At 38.9% G+C, this 18,621-nt stretch overlaps 1 protein-coding gene across 5 annotated transcripts in view; it reads right to left on the reverse strand.

The window, feature by feature from the left end:
• The window catches only part of arhgef10 (Rho guanine nucleotide exchange factor (GEF) 10), a 54,822-nt gene that overhangs the window by 12,881 nt on the left and 23,320 nt on the right, over positions 1-18,621 (reverse strand). For all 5 annotated transcript variants that reach the window (XR_009791464.1, XM_061795007.1, XM_061795008.1 and 2 more), the window contains 11 exons: positions 18,488-18,580; positions 17,940-18,110; positions 17,251-17,396; positions 16,659-16,843; positions 13,238-13,353; positions 10,091-10,218; positions 8,843-8,943; positions 8,608-8,729; positions 7,492-7,578; positions 5,365-5,591; positions 3,884-4,041 (listed from right to left, as the gene is read on the reverse strand). Coding sequence is in view for 4 of the 5 variants with exons in the window: in XM_061795007.1 (XP_061650991.1) it covers positions 3,884-4,041; positions 5,365-5,591; positions 7,492-7,578; positions 8,608-8,729; positions 8,843-8,943; positions 10,091-10,218; positions 13,238-13,353; positions 16,659-16,843; positions 17,251-17,396; positions 17,940-18,110; positions 18,488-18,580 (1,534 nt within the window). In the remaining variant the exon portion in view is untranslated. The remainder of the gene's footprint in view (positions 1-3,883; positions 4,042-5,364; positions 5,592-7,491; positions 7,579-8,607; positions 8,730-8,842; positions 8,944-10,090; positions 10,219-13,237; positions 13,354-16,658; positions 16,844-17,250; positions 17,397-17,939; positions 18,111-18,487; positions 18,581-18,621) is intronic.

An 18,621-nucleotide genomic window follows, 5' to 3' on the forward strand; every position in this document is an offset into this window, starting at 1 on the left:
GATCAGTGAAAATTAACCAAAAGTTATGATTAGCCACAATTAATTCATGATTTAACAAGGGGGGTAATTATTTTTCACACAGGGCCAGGTAACTTGGAATAGTTTTTTTTCCTTAAGAAATGAAATAACCACTTAAAAACAGCATTTTAAGTTCACTTGGGTTATATTAGTCTGATATTTAACTTTTGTTTAATGATCTTAAACAAAGTGGCGAAAGTATGCAAAAATATAAGAATTTGAGAGGGCCAATACTTTTTCACGGCACTGTAAAAATGTTCATGTTTCATGTTGTTTATTTATTACAACCTTTGCACTTGTACTACTGCACGGTCCATTGCTATCTCACAATAAAGGCCATTCTTCTTGAACTTTATCAGGGATATGTTGACACTGTGCCTTTATAAATGTCACCTCTAAAGGTCATTTGCATCTAGAACACTTCCAATACTGGTGGAGAGGCCATTGATTTTTTTTCACAACCTTCACTATGAATATAGATGTGCTGTGAGGAATTAGTCATAGCCCAGCTCCATCCTGCTCACACCTCCTCCACATTTTGGTCTCCATGTGCCTGGGACCCACATTGGCAGCTTGGTACATATGAAACATGCAGACCGAATAGCACACAAAATAATTGCTTAAATTAAACTAAGGCAGCCGGCACGGTGCACGACTGGTTCGCACATCCGCCTCACACTTCTGAGGACCCGGGTTCAAATCCGGCCTCGCCTGTGTGGAGATGCATGTTCTCCCCGTGCCTGTGTGGGTTTTCTCCGGGCACTCCGGTTTCCTCCCACATCCCAAAAACATGCATGGTAGGTTAATTTACAACTCTAAATTGCCCGTAGGTGTGACTGTGAGTGCAAATGGTTGTTTGTTTGTATGTGCCCTGCGATTGGCTGGCAACCAGTTCAGGGTGTACCCTGCCTCCTGCCCGATGATAGCTGGGATAGGCTCCAGCACTCCCGCGACCCTAGTGAGGAGAAGCGGCTCAGAAAATGGATGGATGGATGGATGTTGCAAACCGTATGGACAGGGTCAGTTACAATATTAAAATATACACCAGTAAACTAACAATTTCCCAATTTAATTAAACTGGAAACATAAATTAGTTTCTAAAGTGTGCATTACTCAGCAAGAAGGGCCCAGTGTCCAAATTGAAGTTCATTTCCTCCAGATGCCACATTGACCTTCCTAATCTCAACCAGGAAGTGAACGAGGCCTCACCAACAGTGTTTGTTCAAGAGGAGGCACAAAGGCAGCTATTGAAGAAGGGAAGGCGAGGAGGAGAGAGGTGCCATGCTGGGAGATATTTTTCTCAGAATAACAGTACAGTAATGACTGGAAAAGCAAAGGTAATCTTACACTATGGAGGCTAGGTGGAATTAGCATTCCAGCAACACCCTTGGCATATTATTGTATTAGATGTGCATGCAGACAGAGTAAATGAAAAAGGATTGAGCCATGCTGGAAAAGAACAAAAAGACAGAAGTGCAAGCTTGCAATGTTATATAAATCCTCATCGCTCCCCTTCATGACAGTGACAGCTGCAACCAACTTATTATCATGCTGTTCGTGTGGACAAACAAACCACCAAACCAGTATACCTTTTTCTCTCATGACAACAGTTCTGCAAACATAAAATCAACCTCTACAGGGCCTGATCTATTAATAACGGATTAACTGATCATTAGGTATTCTGAAATTTGGATCGGCAAGGTTGTCATGAAGAACTGTAGGCATATGCTTTTCACAATGTGGCAGCAACTATTTGGGAGTAGTTATTTTTCCCCACAAGTTTGCTGTGTGGAATGCCAAAGAAGTCGATAAATTAAATAAAATAAAAATGTAATAAAGTGAGAGCGTCAATAACACTGCATCTCCACAAATTCAGTTCCTTGGACCGTCTGCTTTCATCTGTTGGTACAGTCATTAGAATAGTCTTATGACAGACCTTATTCACATGCTCATATTTCTCCACAAAAATCGGTTGCCTGGAGTGAATTCATTCTATGCCAGTTGAATTACACATGTTAATATAAACTTTAGCTTTGGGCTTCATATTCTGCTCCCTTTATAAGAGCCACTTTTTTATAAGACAGACAGTTCAGGTTTTTACCCAATAATAATCTATATGTGTCCTGATGATTGACTAGGAAAAGGAGATCCCTGATGAAGTACAGTATAGCAAAAGTCAGTTGCTGTGAAAATCTTCTTAAGCAGCATTGCAACAGTGACACAGACAACCGTTTCCCCACCAAATAATTAATAATGAGTCACAATTTTAGCATGAAGCATCACTTTCTAGCGAAAGAGTTCAGGAATTAAATCAGGCATTAGATCGAGAGGATGAAAGGCCAAAACATAAAGACACTCGCTGCGATGCTCTCTCCGAATGAGTGGACAGAGGATGAAGGACCAACAAGGTGTGGCAAGTAAAACAAGTTGTGATGGGAAGTCAAAAAAATTCAAGGGTGAGCACTATTTTTCTCTCTGGCCAACTGCAGCTTGGCTGCACACAGACACACAGAGCTAATTGATGATCTTTGCAGAAGAAAATAGCTGGAAACTAAGCAAAGACATCTGATTTGAGTCATACGAAGACAAGCTGAGAAATGTATGACTGCAGTTATAAATACAAATGTTGCATTTGATGAATGCTGATCATAGAGGTATTTGGAGCGCAGATATGTTGGTTGACCAAATATATGCTTATCATTATGAAATACACAGTATAGGTGAATGAAGTGAAAACGAGGGAACCAGAGAGAGAGTATGAAAGCCAAGTAGCAGATGGAACAAAACAGAAAATGGCAGACTGTGGGAAGAGAGTCCAGCCTGGATCCTGTATGTCTGGAAGCGAGGACATTAAATAGGTCACCTCTTTCAGAATGACTTCTCTCAGGCTACCAAGCAATTGGAAACAGTACCACAACGCAAGAGAAACATTTCCTAACGCAGTAATTTGGAGAGAGAAAACTCTTGACGGTGTTTCACCCAGAACAGACATTTACATTTAATGCTAAACATTATCTTATACTAACAGAAAATTGTACTGTTTTTTGAAGCACGATGTGCACCAAAATCTATCTATTTAGGTCACAGGTCATAAATGTTAAATCTAACGCAAGCGCCACTGTTGCAGAGCCACCAACTTAGCAACATTACACTGCTTCATGTGATGTGGTTGAGACTGACTTCCATTCAGATCAGGCTCAGACTAAATATCTGCGTAAACAGTGCTCAGTTACACATTTTTAAAACACATTTCAATTATCTAAGTGAATATGTCAGGGCTGCTCTTTCAGCACACTGAGTCCAGCCCTTGTGTGTGTGTGTGTGTGTGTGCGCGCGCGTGTTTCATGAGTGCTTTGCAGGCTTGACGTGTTAGAGTCTAGCAGCTGCATCTTATCATCCTAATTACACCTGACTACTCTTAAGACACTGTAGGACTCCAACTCGTCGCCAGACTATCAACGCTCTATGTCGAGTTCGTAGCCTAGCCGCCTTGTCCACCTTTTGCTTCCCGAAGACCTCGTCATTTTATCTCTAACCCATTCTTGCTCTTTGTCCCCAGTCTGCCGTCTGCCCTTGCTCCCCGCAAACCACCTCTTGTGGCCCACTGACAACCCAGACTCATACCCTGCCAGACTGGTCCTCCTTGGAACCCTGCTAATCCCGTTTGCTTCCAATCTATAATAAACATTTGTTCCCAAACTACACTTCCTCTCCTCTCTGCATCTGGGTCCAACTCGCAACCTGAATCCTGACAGAATATGTTTCTATTTCACACAATAAGGGTGACTTAACCATAAGTGGCCTCATTATGGCAATTTAAGAGGGTAAACAAACAGTGCAATAAGCCATCCCACAAGAGACATACCTTGTGATCTGGTGTAGATGGCCACAGAGCCACTGACCAAGCCAGCATACAAACAACGTTTCATGTACGCCACGCTAGTGACAGTGGATTTGTCTGGGGTGAAGAACTGCTGCAGGCGCACTTTCTTGGACCGCTGGCTACTTTTGTAGACAATAATGCTAATAAAAAGATATGGGGAAAAAAACAAGAGGAAGAAGCATTTTATTACAGGTTTGAAGATACAGTAGTTTTGTGCCATGTTAAATATACTCACTGGACATAAATTAATTAACAATTTGAAAATATGCATAGTAGTTATAGTGTGGAGGTGTATAGCAGTGGACTGCCTTGTACACAAAGGAAAAATATCCAACGATATCAGCTACCTTACTGACCTGGGTTTCACACAGAAGTTAGAAATTAATCAAGCATAACATTTAATGTCCCTGTTAAGTGAGAATAAATGTCTTCTAAATTCGACAAACCAGAAGTGTTGTTAACAACCCTGCCAAATTTTAAAGATAAAGAAATCGCCACATCTACCCGCTGATGTTCAAGGTTCTAGTCACCCTCAGATCACTGCGTCCTCTTCCAAATATAGAGATGTCTCCATGCGAGACGATTGCGCTGTTTTTAAAGGGAATGAAAGAAGCCGCTCTGATTGGATAGGAATTAAGTCGGCTGTGATGACGCTCGCACTGGTGCAGACGTCCCAGTTTTCAAATGTGCAGGGAGTATGCCATTCCACGAAATTATCAAAACTGCTTCTAGCCCACGTCCTTGTAGAGTTACACCAAGCTCAGCGATGGTTTGTGCTAGTCATGGAAATAGTTAAAATAGTTTGCACAATTTCAGCAATTATCTTTAAAAGTATTTAGGAAAATGCAAATAGCTTTTGGAGAGACCCCAGTCTGCGGGCAGCACTGTGAAAGAGTGGATAGCACTTCTGCCTCACAGTTCTGAGGTTTGGAATCTCAGCGCTAGTATACTTTTGTGGTGTTTGCGTTTTCTCTCCGGTTTCATTCAGGTACTCCAGCTTCCTCTGACATTCCAAAAATATGCTTGTTTGGTTCACTGAAGTCTAAATTGTCCTGAGGTGTGAATCTGACTGTGAATGGTTGTTTATCTATACACAGTATTGTGAATTGTGACTTTCGGCTTAACCCGTCAGGGGTCGGCACAATGAGTCACTTGTATAGATTTTTAAGCCAGATGACCTTCCTGAAACAACCCACCCATTACTTAGGCCAATCAATGGCGATTTTACATTAACATTACAATTGTATACCATTCGTAGCTAAATAAAATCTTAATTCATTAGATGACTTCTACTCAATTAAGTTATTCCTGTATATATAAAATACACATAGCATTGCAATAAGATAATGTGTTAATCTATTATGTTCTGTTTATGTTAGCGCAACTAGTGGAAATTAACACGTTGTATGTGATATTAAAATATTTATGATCCACAGTCATTTCTGAGCTTTTGCTTCCATTACCTGCCCTCCTCCATGCCCAGACAGACAGTGGGTGTAAAACTGGGTTTTGTCAGCGAGATCTGGTTGTTTTCTTGGACTTTGTCATCATTCTCCTGTGGCTCTTCTGCTGGGATGTAGGCCATGCACAGGATACGGGACTCCACATTAAAGCACTCAGTCACCTTTGGGCTGCAGCTCTGCATGGCAACGATGGCTATTTGGCCCATTTGGTTGGTGCAACTTGCAACCTGCAGAGTCCAATTTGTTTAAATTTGATCACTCGGGATATTTTAATTGTGCTCTTAAAACTATACAATAAGCAAAGACTGATGAGATACCCAGTCATGAAAGCAAATAAAACAAACACTGCTGTGAGAAACCCATAAACACTAAGTTAAGGTATCATCAAATGACAGTCCCCCAAAAAATAATTTAAAAAATTGTCACGTTAATTAACAGTAAATTAACAATAAAAGCAGTAACCCGAAAATATTGAGTTATGTTAAAAAACAACTCACCTGTAATGCTTCACGTTAACATGACAACCCATACAGTTTCACATATTACCTCACTGAGAAAATGATAGGTCCAAGTCATGTACAGTATAGGCAGCGGCTGAAATAAGTATTTAACACGTCACCATTTTTCTCATTTAATATATTTCCAAAGGTGCTATTGCCCTGAAAATTTCACCAGATGTGGGGAACAACCCGAGTAATCCATACATACATACATACATAGAACAAATAAGATCAGAAATTAAGTTGTGTGTAATAACGTGAAATGACACAGGGAAAAAGTATTGAACACATGAAGAAAGGGAGGTGCAAAAAGGCATGGAAAGCTAAGACAACACCTAAAATCTATCAATAATCAAACAGCAATCCAGCCCCTTGTCACTGCAGAAGTATATTTAGTGAGAAACATGGTGAAGTGTGAAATACTGAGCTCAGCCGCTGTATAGAGCTTCCCCCGAATGGCCAAACTGCAGTGCTAAGTAAGGTTCTGTGAGCCAATGTACATTGTAAGACAAATGTCAGAGTCTAAAGAAGTAACTTTAAAAACACTGACAGTCTCACTTAAGGGGAAAGTAGAAGCTAACAAGTACATTCCATCTGACACACAAGAATGAAAAACATCCTGATTGTGGAAAACTGCTGTCTGGTCACCTGGCATGTGCATTTACCGTAATTTCTCGTGTATAATACGCACCCCCAAAGTTGAGCTAAAAATTCTGGCAAACCCTTCTACCCATGTATAATGCATTTTTATAATGCATAATTTAGCTTTTTCCCATATGATCAAAACATGAAGTATTATCTGTATTTTGTTAGTTTTTTCAAATAATTATTCTGAAGTTAAGCACTTTATTAGAACACATAAAACTTTCTTTTTATTTACTTACTTATTTTGAAATTCGCACTATTGACTTTTGGCCATTTTCTGGGTGAATAAATGTGCATTATACACAAGAAATTGCGGTAATTCAAATGTAGTCAGCTACTGTAAGCAAAGACGCCAACCCCTATCATCACCTTTCAGGAACATTCTGAATAGTTTGGAAGGAACATTTTATTTTGTCAGGAACACTTGTGTTTCAGCTAAAAGAGTCACATACCACCAGAAAGACTCAAATAAATTTTTGAAATTCAATATTAAATTAACTTCAATGTTATATTTCGGATTAGGTCAATTCCAATACAATTTTATGAATGGCCCATGTAGTGCTGTGCAATATGGACTCAATTTTACATCCCAATAGAGGTACCGTACTATCTCATGCACTGTATAATGTGCATTATTTTTTAGCCCAAAATAAGTCAAAAGTCTATAGAGTGCATTATACATAGAATTTAGAAAAATGAAAACATTCTTTCACATTATATAAACATATACTGGTACCTAGGGGTGGTGTAAAAGGTAGACTTTCATTCCAAAATAATAACGTGGAATGTTGCAAATGTAAGCAAAGGCATGTGAGACTCCAGATGACCATCAGCCGACAGACAGCTGCTGGAGTCGTTCAAAATACAATATAATATATTAAAACGTCAAGTACTCAGTTAATAATTAAATCAGTTTTTGTTGAGTGCTGAAGTGGGAACTATCACATCAACTAATCCAAAAGACGCAGGTAAGCCATTTTACCCAGATACAACCATGGCCCACAACAGGAGTGTCTGCTGTGCTCTCAGTGTTGATATAGGGCTCCGGATTGTGGACTGCACACTCCACCTGACAGAGAGCAGCAAAAACATGGGATATTAAACAAAAGTAGTTATTGAAATCAAGTTACAGGGTGTTTCATCAGATATTTTGCAAGGCACTGGCAGGCCCACTGGGAGCAAATTAGGGTTCAGTGTCTTGCCCAAGGACACTTCGACATGCGGACGGACAGTTGTAGCAGGGATTCGAACCTGTTCTACCTACTGAGCCAAAGCCACCCTAAAACAATCCCCTTGGTATCACAAGAAAAGTCCAGATCTGTGTGACAGACCACCAAGGACTCCACTAAAAGAGGTTTGATGAAGAGCTGATATTGTATTTCAAAATAAAAGTCTCCGAAAACTGCATATTTTGCTGTCATTACCCCTTACTGAAAAAAATCTGTTAAAAAAAAATCAATGAAATATTGCCACACCGGTCCAGTGTAGTGTGCCCCAGAACTGGACTGGTGTTGCGACATCTCAGATTTTTTTAATGAATTTTTGAAATCCGTGGTAATGACAGTGAAATATACCAATTTCAGGGGACTTTTATTTTGAAATGCCACATCAGATTTGGGTGGGACCACTTTTGTTGGATACCTGGGGTAGTGTAGTGTCCCCCAGAACTGGACTGGTGTTGCGATAGCTCATAATTTTTTTTTTTTAATAAATGTTTTAAATCAGTGGTAGTGACAGTGATTGTTGGTGTGTATATTTTGTTGTAGCATTAGCAGTATTTTCTGCTCCCATTTCCTACAGTAATAATGGCAGTGTTTTTCTATTGCTTCTTATAAACAATGTGCAAAAAAAAGTTCTGATTTTGTATTTATTTAGTGGGTGCGGCTTGTATAAGGGTGCATGTGTAACTAGACAAACTGTACAATATTAATTATATACAATATTAATTATTTAGGCAACTTACTGTACTGTATCTGCCATTTTTGGCCACAAGTGGCAAGTCAATATTGATAGACATATACTTCAACGGGTGCAATGTAGATCAAAGCCAATAGAAGTGCTACGGCAGAATGCAATGCAACAAAAACAGAAGTCTCACCTTGAACTCTTGTAGTTTAGACATGACCACAGGCATCTGTTTGAGCAAGAGAGGATGTTTCTGCTTTTTCAGTTGATTTCCATCATCTTCTGCAAAGAACCAGCCCTGAAGGTTGTCCTCCTCTAATATAAAATAGACACGTTTAGTTGTCCTTTAAATACTTTATAACTTACGTGTGATAATAATTGTGCAGCAGACACAATGTGGTATTTTACACCATGGCAGTGGACTGTACCTAGAGCCAGCTTAGCCATTTGCAAGTTACTGTTCCATGACTGTTTGATGGCTGGGTTGAGGGTATTGAACACCGCACTAAAGTATGTGGCTTTGCCCAACCTGAAGACAAAAAAGGACAAAAAAATAAAAAATAGAATAAAATAAAGACGATGAGCTGTTTGATCCACAGCACAATGTTGTATCTTTGGCTTTTTTGCATTTTGAGGTTGCTGTCAGACAAGATTGAGATTATATACCAAGGACACATGTCTTTTCTTCATTATTGTTGCGTACTGAAACATTTTTGTCACACATTGATTTCACTGTATAAGATATGCAAGTTAATAACCATTCAATAACACTGGTCCATGTAAGCAAACCATTTTGATGATGATTACAGTTTTCAAGAATGTATACTTTGAAAAACACTTGCTTCACTTTTACTCTCTATGAAGACATTTTCATGTTTAATTTATCCAGTCAAATAGAATAAAATTATCTCTGTATGGGCTGATGCGACCCGAGAGGGGAACAGTCTTTCGGTGATGATTGAAAAATGCAGGCTGACAGAAGCTGAAGAAGTCGATGGCAGTTATCACTTCGAGCTCACGCAAGCAGTGTGTGGGAGCTGTGTAAACAGTATGTATGTGTGTGATTGTGTGTGTTGGAGGGGGCCGTCTGTACATAATAAAAATACATGTTTTATTTGCTGGGTTTAGAGATTGAGGGATCACTGGAAAAAAAATGCACTATTTCCCAAGCATAATCTCACCAGTTTAGGACAATGAGAGAATGGTGTCAATGGTGAGAATGATAAAGTAAAAGCCAGAAGGATAAGACAGTTAAGGAGAACCCAAAAAAGGCAATAAAAAGGTGCACCCTTTTGGGCAACATTCAGGCTTTATTAGTGTGTCCGTGCATGCGTGCGTGTAAATATGTGATATGAGCGTCACTATTGGGAAACAGCTGCAGCATTAGGGTAGCCTTTAGAAAAAGGCAGACATTTCCTCCCTTGTGATTCACATTCATACCTCTGGTTAAGGGATGGTGGAGGAACATGTTCATGCAAGTGTGTTCTAATGCCTCTCCTAAAGCTAAGAACATGGAGTGAGAATATATGCAGGAAAACAAGAGTTGAAGGGTAAAGGCAAAGGGAAGACGTGACCATGCAGCCACTCAAAATGTATGCGTTGCCTATGCATGTGAAGTCCAAACAAACTGCAAAGTTACATTACGTGGATGCAAAAAAACAAAAAACAAAACAGACTTGTCTTGTTTGCCAGGCAGCTGAAGTTGGATCCTACAGCGGTCAGCTGCCCTAATCTCTTCTTCCTTCTTCAGAATTAGCCTCTGGAGACCTGATACCCAGTCCTGGGCCACTGTGGGGTTCACATTCTAGACAAGAGAATGGATTTTGAAAAGCCAGAAGCGTAAAGAAGAGCAATAAAATATAAATTTTCGTACAATGTTCAGGATTAAAGTGATACGATAATAACAAAACAAAGCAAAAAAAGATTTATTTCTTCAGATACTTTGTGGGGGACAAAATAAAAGATTTCTTCATGTAAATAAGAACAACACTAAGTACTGAGTCAATAAATAAATCACAAACAAACAGCTTATGTGTTTCCCAGCTTTTTCAATGCCCTGCACGCCTAGAAAACCTACACATGTAATATCTCAGTTGAAGATAAAAAAGGCCAATTCTTAATCGGTTCTTATCGCAAAAATTATATCAATGTACGATAAATGTAAAAATTGCTAAATCAAAGTTTCCAAACCTCCACATGGTAACTTTGCACCTCCAAGTGGTGTAAGCACTCGTAGGTGGGAATCACTAATCTAAGACACCATCATACGTGTGGTTTCTTTGCTACTGTTCTTTTAAGTTTAAAAATGTTAAAAGCTAAAATTAGAAAACTTGCAAACCATACCATTATTTATATAAAAAGGACCAAAGAAAATTAAATGGACATTGGTCTCCATTAAACAATGAACTAGCATTTCAGGTACCGCAATTTCTCGTGGATAATGCGCACCCATGTATAATACGCACCCCCAAAGTTGACCTCAAAATTCTGGAAACCCTTCTCCCTATGTATAATCAATTTTTACAATGCATGATTTTGCTTCTACCCATATGATCAAAACATGAAGTATTATCTGTATTTTGCTAGTTTTTTCAAAGTTAAGCACTTTATTTGAACACTTTATATTTACTTGCTCTTGCTCTTATTTTGAAATTCACAGCCCTACTTTTATTTATTAAATGAGAAACCACACAGTTGTGCTCATATGTTTGATTACCCGGGCAGAATTTGTAAGATGTGTACAATTCTTTAAAGAAAACATGAAGGACCAGGCGAAAGGCATTGAATTTTATTTTAATGGGATTCAAATTAAACTGTCAAACATTTCAGAAAAGCAATATCATTAAACAAAACATAACCATAAAGAAATTAATGATGGTTGTGGTTCAGTCATCAGTATTTCACAAATTCTGCCTGGGTATGTAAACTTATGAACACAACTGTAGATATATGCAGTCATATTTAGCAGACATGCAAACACCAAAGGCATGAAAAAGGTGACCAAAATACAAACAAAAAAACAGTACAATAATGCCAAAAAAAAATTATTATTCTTCACGCAGAAAAACATTTACACCGTTCAAGTACATGTTGATTTGCAAATTTAAGATTAAAATTAAATTTGCCTCATTTCTTTGCTTTCTTTGTTTTGGCCTCCAACTTGAGCCAGGCCAATTTCCACCTGGACCTGATGCCTGCTTAAAGCTGTTCCACATGAGGAGCATCCTCCTCTTTACGCACTCTCATTCTGGAAAAGAATTGACTAAAATAATTTTTTGTTTCACTATTACCAACTTCAAAAGCTAATCCCAAGTGCATCCTCCAGGAAAATATTAAGTACACTATTTTTCTGTTTTTATTGGCCATTTCTGAATTTGAAGTTAGTTCATTCTGTATTGTGACATAATCCCTAACATCGCTCCGTCGCTTAATACATTTAACATTAACATCCGTAAACTAATTAGTTAATTGTAGGCGCGTTTCCTAATTAATACAAGATGTACTAGCGGATCAGCTCTTGTCGCCGATGTTACGTGTGCTTCGCGGTTCCGCTGGGACCGCAACCAGGACCACAACCCGCAGGAACTCAGAGTGAAAATACAAAAGACCAGTGCAACAAATACGACACTGGCTGATTTTATGAGCAAAAACGTTTCTTAAACGTAAGAGTAGCAATAGAGGATGTTCGCTCCACAGGGGGGTAGAGTGGCCAAAATTGTACCCAAGTAAGAGTACTGTTACTTGACGATAAGGTGACTCAAGTAAAAGTAAAAAGTAGTCCTCCAAAAAATTACTCGAGTAAAAAGTACACAGTGAAATAATTAATCACGTATTGAGTAAATAATGAGTAACTTCTGATTTTTTTTAACTACAGCATTAACATCAATAAAAAAAAAGATTACAAAATAAAATGTGAATGTGCAAATGCTGATGTTTCAGTGTGTGTGTGTGTGTGTGTGTGTGTGTGTGTGTGTGAGAAAACATCTGAAATTTACTGCACGGTGTTAGCAGACATGCCACTTAACCAACACACGGTCACTTTCTTGTGTCGTTTGATTGGTGAACTAGCCTTAAACGTCACTAGCGTTTAAACTGGACTGGCGCAAGCAGCGCCCGATGCGGAAGTCAAAGTCATAGTCTCGCGCACGAAATAGTTGTACAGCTTTTTTATAACCTCGAGATGGCAGCATACATTTATAAAATGTGAAAGTTTTTTCCATTTTCCATTTTGTATAATGCACACTATTGACTTTTAACAATTTTTTGGGGGGAAAAATGTGCATTATACATGAGAAATTACAGTAGTTTAATAAAGTCTCATTAGATGACACCTACGCCTCAGTCTTTCAATCCATGGAGGAATTTGCAAAACTATAGTTAGAATCTGTGTCATTCAGCAAATTAAATTTCATTTCCAGGGACACAGCCTCTTTATTGGCTTTTTTAATCAGTATGTCCCACTTAACCTATACACCTGAGACATGCATCCCTAAGAATTTCTCATGTAGTCTACCTCAGTTTGGCCAGTACTGCAAAAAAAGCTCTGTGCTCAATCCCAAAAACACAATTTGTCTCAGGAGACAAACTTCCAATTCGCCAGCATAAACAATATATGGATGGCCTTTAAGGTGTGTCTGCTGGTTGGGGATGCCTTTGATACTGATCTCAAATCTGTTCTTCATAAATTCTGCTGCAACTCTTCAGTTAAAATGATAGAGAAGTAATTTGGGGGAATTTTTTTATATTCTTACCTCGCTTTAGTGTTGTTCATGAAACAGTAAAGAATAAGACAACTCTTGCATCCTGTCCAATGACACACTTACCTGGTAGTTGCCTTTGAGGCTGCTGATCATGCCGGAGATCTGGTTGACCAGGCTGAGGTCGTGGATTAGGTTCTGCAGATCCTGGTACAGCTGACCTGGGCCCATGTAGAGTTTGTCTACACAGAGAGACAAAAGCATGTTTAACTGACAGGCAGCAAAGGTGACACACGCAGTATACTGTTAAAAGAGGGAATTCCTGGGACAAAGGCAACAGAGAGAGAGAGAGAGAGAGAGAGAGAGAGAGAGAGAGGGAAAGAGAGAGCGATGAGTGTCAAGGAGATCAATAAAGGGTGATAGGTCTGTTTCCCACAGTGATCTTCGACAGCTCTGCAAATATTTTCACGCTGTCATCCGAATGGCTTCAGGTATTGTCTTTTTTGCACTTATCAAACAATGGGTTGGGGTGCAACCAGAAATAGGAGGTGTGACGTCAATAGGTATTATTATTATTTTTGGAAAACCAAGCAATGAACAGAAGAAAAGAAGAACCAAGGGGCCATCCAAGCAGAGTAAGAGTAACAGTCTACAATGTCAAGGCAATGTCTCATTTGTCAGAATAAACAGACAAAAGGGGTTGAATTCAGGTAAGTTATTCAGGCAGAAAGGCCGAATAAACCCTCCATGAATGACATGTGGAGTGTCATGTCAGAGGCATGTTCTATAACGGTCCATTTGTATTCAGTCAAGGCAGGTGGCTGTTCTGCTCAATGTTTGTTCCTGTTATCTAGAGCACTTCTGGTTAGATGTTGTTTCCTAAATATGTACGCAGCTGTTTTTCAATGTTTTTTTTTTTATAAACTTGTGATGTCAATTAGAATAAATTAAAACAGTTATATTTAATTAACAGTTCACAAAAGCAAACTCTGATACAGAATTTGAATCAATTCATCTAGAACTTCTGACTGAGGTATACAGTAGCTGCATTCATTATTGTAACTACCCTCATTAAATTGACCATTCACTGTTGAACGGCTGTGACTGCCTGTGAAATTAGTGTCAACTCATGAATGACTCTTTGTGAGAGAGCCAGCCTTTTCAGATAAAACAGGCCAAGAGGAGCATCCTCAAAATTCTCAAACAAGACTCACGCTTGCAATTAGACAAACCACTAAAAACAAGCAATTTGCCAGGTATTACATAAAAACTATTAGCAGACGGCAGCAAGATGGCACATGCGACTAACACAATGTCTCACGATCAGGTTTGAATCTTGGCTCTGACCTTTCTTTGCGGAGTTTGCTTGTACTCCCTGTGTTGGTATGGGCTTCTGTGGGTAATCCGGCTTCCTCCCACATCCCACATGCATGTTCGGTTAATTGGTAGAGTATAAATTTCTCGTCAGTGTGAATGTTAGTCTATAATGTATTTGCGCTGGGATTGACTGATGACCAGTCCATGGTGTAACGTGCCACTCACCGAAAGTCAGTTGGGATAGGCTTCAGCCTACCTGTGAGCCTGAACAGGATATGGGTTAGAAAACGGATGGATGAATGGATTGACGGACAGACTATTAAAAGACCAGGTTTGTATGGTCATCTGACTATGAGACATACAAAGATTAATATAAAAACTATATTACATTAATAGGTCAGTGATACAGTGAAAGCCATTAGAATATTGTGGATATTTACATACTGCTATTTAAATGATATTGTGACAGGAAAGTGTATTGCACTTTACATTTTATTTTTATAGATAGTTGATATGAATATTCCTTAATACTGTTCATATAGCAATACTGAAATAAAGATAAATGGGTAGGAATAGCTACATTTATACTTCCTCCTACTCCTTTTCGAACATGTAAATGGTCAGATATGTGTGAGCAGGCACCTTATTATATATGTTTGTGTTGATTTTTTAACTACATTGTTTTTTGTATTTGCTGATATTCTCAATTTTTTTTACTGTACTGTATTCTTTATAAGTACTCTTTTATTTTGCATATATTTGAAATAAATTTAATAATAATAAAAAGAAAACTTCATTCACTGCTCTTTTGACTGCTTTCACACAAACTGCTTCACCGAAAAGGACTGAAAACCTATCCTTTATCAGATAGGGAATGAAGGTTAAATATTATTTGAATATATTTATTAGTTAGGGAAAATGACTGAATCGAATTGAGTGACTGAGAAACTAACAGAAAGGTGCATATCCTCTTCCACTGATTTGTTTGTTTGATGTAACTGTATACATTATAAATTACACAATTTGAGCAAGACACCTTACAACACAGGTTTCAAACTCAAGGCCTGGGGGTCAGTCACATCATTTTATGTGTCATGCTAAACATTTACTTCACATTTTTTTGCTAAAATATGTACCAAAATTGTAATGTCTTTACTTTTACTAGCTTTGCGATATTGCATATTTTTGTTGCCAAAGACCATTACTAAATAAATTCAGCAATAGTTGAACCCATTTTCTTGACTTCTGACTTCTGAATGTATCCATCAATTTGTTGTGTATTGTATATCAATATGCTGAGGCGAATATACAGCTCTGGAAAAAGAAAACCTGAAAAAAAACCCAATGCCACTCCTGCTTTGCAATGCAAAAAAATCCATCCAATAATTCTTGCAGGAATATAGGAAAATAACCAGAATGAAATAATATGGCTCCTAGCTTGAAGTGCATACACACTTGTATGAGGGTGAGAGAATGTTGCCATTCTGTCATTTGGAGCCTTTGATGAATGCCCTTCAACCAGACCAGATGTTATGGAGGTCTGTTTCTGCCATCTGCTCCACAAACCCATCTACTGGCTGGAAAGTTTATTTAGCTAAGTGATGAATCAGAGACTGGTGACCTAAGATAGATCAGCTATTGCGCTCATTCGATGTGTTAGTCCTCATTCTATAGTAAATAGGAGGAGCAGTGTGGTGTTAGAAAAAGCATGTGTGCATGGCATTGCATGACCACATTTTGGCCCCAGCAAAAGTCCAGTATCCAAAATAAATAAATTAACAAAAACAGTTCAGTGTCCACAAAATAATTTTAGAGGTTGAGGGCCTTAAAAGTGGCAGAGCGGCCATCTGTGAAAGGAATGAGCCAAGTGGAAAGACTGAAATCACTGCACTTGACAGCTAACAGTCTTGAGGATTGAAAGGGGAAAATATGCACTCAGTCGGCAGAACAGACTGTTGTTAAATTTTGGTAACCTCTGTACATTCCTAGCAAATGCTAACAGCGGGAGCTACAGTAAGTTAAGGATTTTCATCTGAAACTCACAAGCTTAAGTCTATGGACCTGGAAACAAAGAGGCTATTTTAGCTTCCGTATGAAGCATTCCATCACAGGCGGTTAGCTGACCAGAAGTTATTGGCTCTTATCCCTGTGTGTACAGGTTATCAACATTCATAACCTAAGCATTCTGGACTATGTTACACAAGGGTGAGGAGTAGACAAGGTGGCATACTTGGCTTTGCATTGATGACAACTTTCTCTCCAGAATGGGAGGCAGGGTAGCGGGTGGTGTCGGGAATGTCCTCACTGGATCCAAACTCCAAGGCTTCCACAAAGCTCAAAGGAACACTCCACTTTAGAAGGTACCGCTGGTCAAATGGGGCACTGCCACTACCGCTACTACTGCCGTCCTGGCACCTGATGAGAAAATATCTTGGTTAAAAAAAAACAACACCAACAACACTGAGATGTGCGTCCGATTTACATTTGCAAAGGCCTCTGGCACATTTCTCACAAGCGAATGTTCGCATTAGGGCGCGGCGCCAAATTAGTGTTCTCCATCATTCTTGGCAAAACTCCATAGTATGGTGCCCACTTACAGTATTTTTCAACACCCAAATACACAGGACATAACTCACAGATACACTGTAGTGATTAGCATCTCACTATAAACTTTTACTACTTTGAAAATGATGCATAACTGAAATACACACAAGCCAAAACACAATACAAAATAAATGGAAAACAACACATTTCTAGGAAAATGGAAGATGTAATTTAAGGGTGAGCGTTGACATTGTTTAAAGTAGATTGTGGTCACTGACCGAATATTGGGCGTGGCACACATGAGAACATCGTTGAGTAGGAAAAGCCGTCGTTCCTTTGCTTTGATGACTTCACCACGCTCATTGTAGACTGTCTCTACCATGTCGTCTGAGCGGATCAGGTAGCGGCTACCGTTACTCAAAAGCTATGGGAATTAAAGTTAAAGAAAAACTTAGTGGTAGTGACAATTTAATTGAAAGGTTTTCTTGTTATGTAATAATGTACAGTGCTACAACTTAATAAGCAAACCAATTTTTTATTCCTGCGCCTTTGCTAAAACGGTCCTTCAGAATAAGTAGGACGACAGTAAAGTTATTTAAGGTTATGACAACCAGAACCCATATAGATTATATAGGGGAAAACATGTTTCTGAGATGTCAGAACTGGTAGCTCTAGTCTAGAAAGAGATTTAGAATTATGCATTTCAGTTGGTGGTGTTTGCAATTGTTGCACTAGGCCAGATGCTAGAACTACAAAGACAATTCTAAGCAGCCAGCTAGTGACTGCTCCTATTGGGAATGGAATAAAATAAAGCAAAAATAAAAAGTCAAACTCATTAAAGGAAATTAAGATTATCCAAAAACAGAAAACTGTCCAATAGAAAATGTTAGAAGACATCAATATGTAGAGATATATATACATCTAAAAACCTAAGATTATACCCAAACAGTGCACACCATGTACAGACCTTGTTGAGGTAGCGTTCATTCATAGCCTTTGCAATGTGGCGAATCTCGCAGCGCTGGTCAGCTTCTCTCTTCTTTTCATTGAGCTTCTCAGCCAGGGTCTCAAGTTCTGTTAAGGCCATCTGTAGGGGTAGGCGGTCTGCATGGCCCACTGGTGTGTTTTTGAGCATGTCCTGGTGAGGAGCCATGCAGAAAGCACATACTTACAAGTAGTCCAGAGGCCCCATGATGTGTGAAGATATCACTATGCTCCACTTTTACAACTTGAATTAAATTCGAGTTCATCTGATTCAAGAAGTTTGAAGGCCTCATTGCATGTAATCATGCAGTGCACCATTATGTCATAATTATTTCAAAAGAGTAAAAGTGAACCAGATTTCTTTTTTAATGATGGAACTTTTTCCCCTTAATGGATTAACTGGCTGTCCTTGACGTGAGTGCGTTGGCCCTGTGATTGTATTCATGAGTAAAACACTCCCTCTGCTGGTGAATGTACATTCAAGGTCTTCAACGTAATGTTCACAGTGAACAGCACAATTCATTGACATACCTGGAGGAGCAGAATGAACTGTGGAAACCTCTGGATTGGTTTCATCATCAAACCATACAAAGTCATCCTGTCACAGCTTGTCTCTTGACGATGCTGGAATAAATAATATAAAAGATAAATATGGAAAATGTATG

The sequence above is a fragment of the Phyllopteryx taeniolatus genome, chromosome 13 (genome assembly GCF_024500385.1).
Source record: "Phyllopteryx taeniolatus isolate TA_2022b chromosome 13, UOR_Ptae_1.2, whole genome shotgun sequence".
Classification (NCBI taxonomy): Eukaryota; Metazoa; Chordata; class Actinopteri; order Syngnathiformes; family Syngnathidae; genus Phyllopteryx; species Phyllopteryx taeniolatus.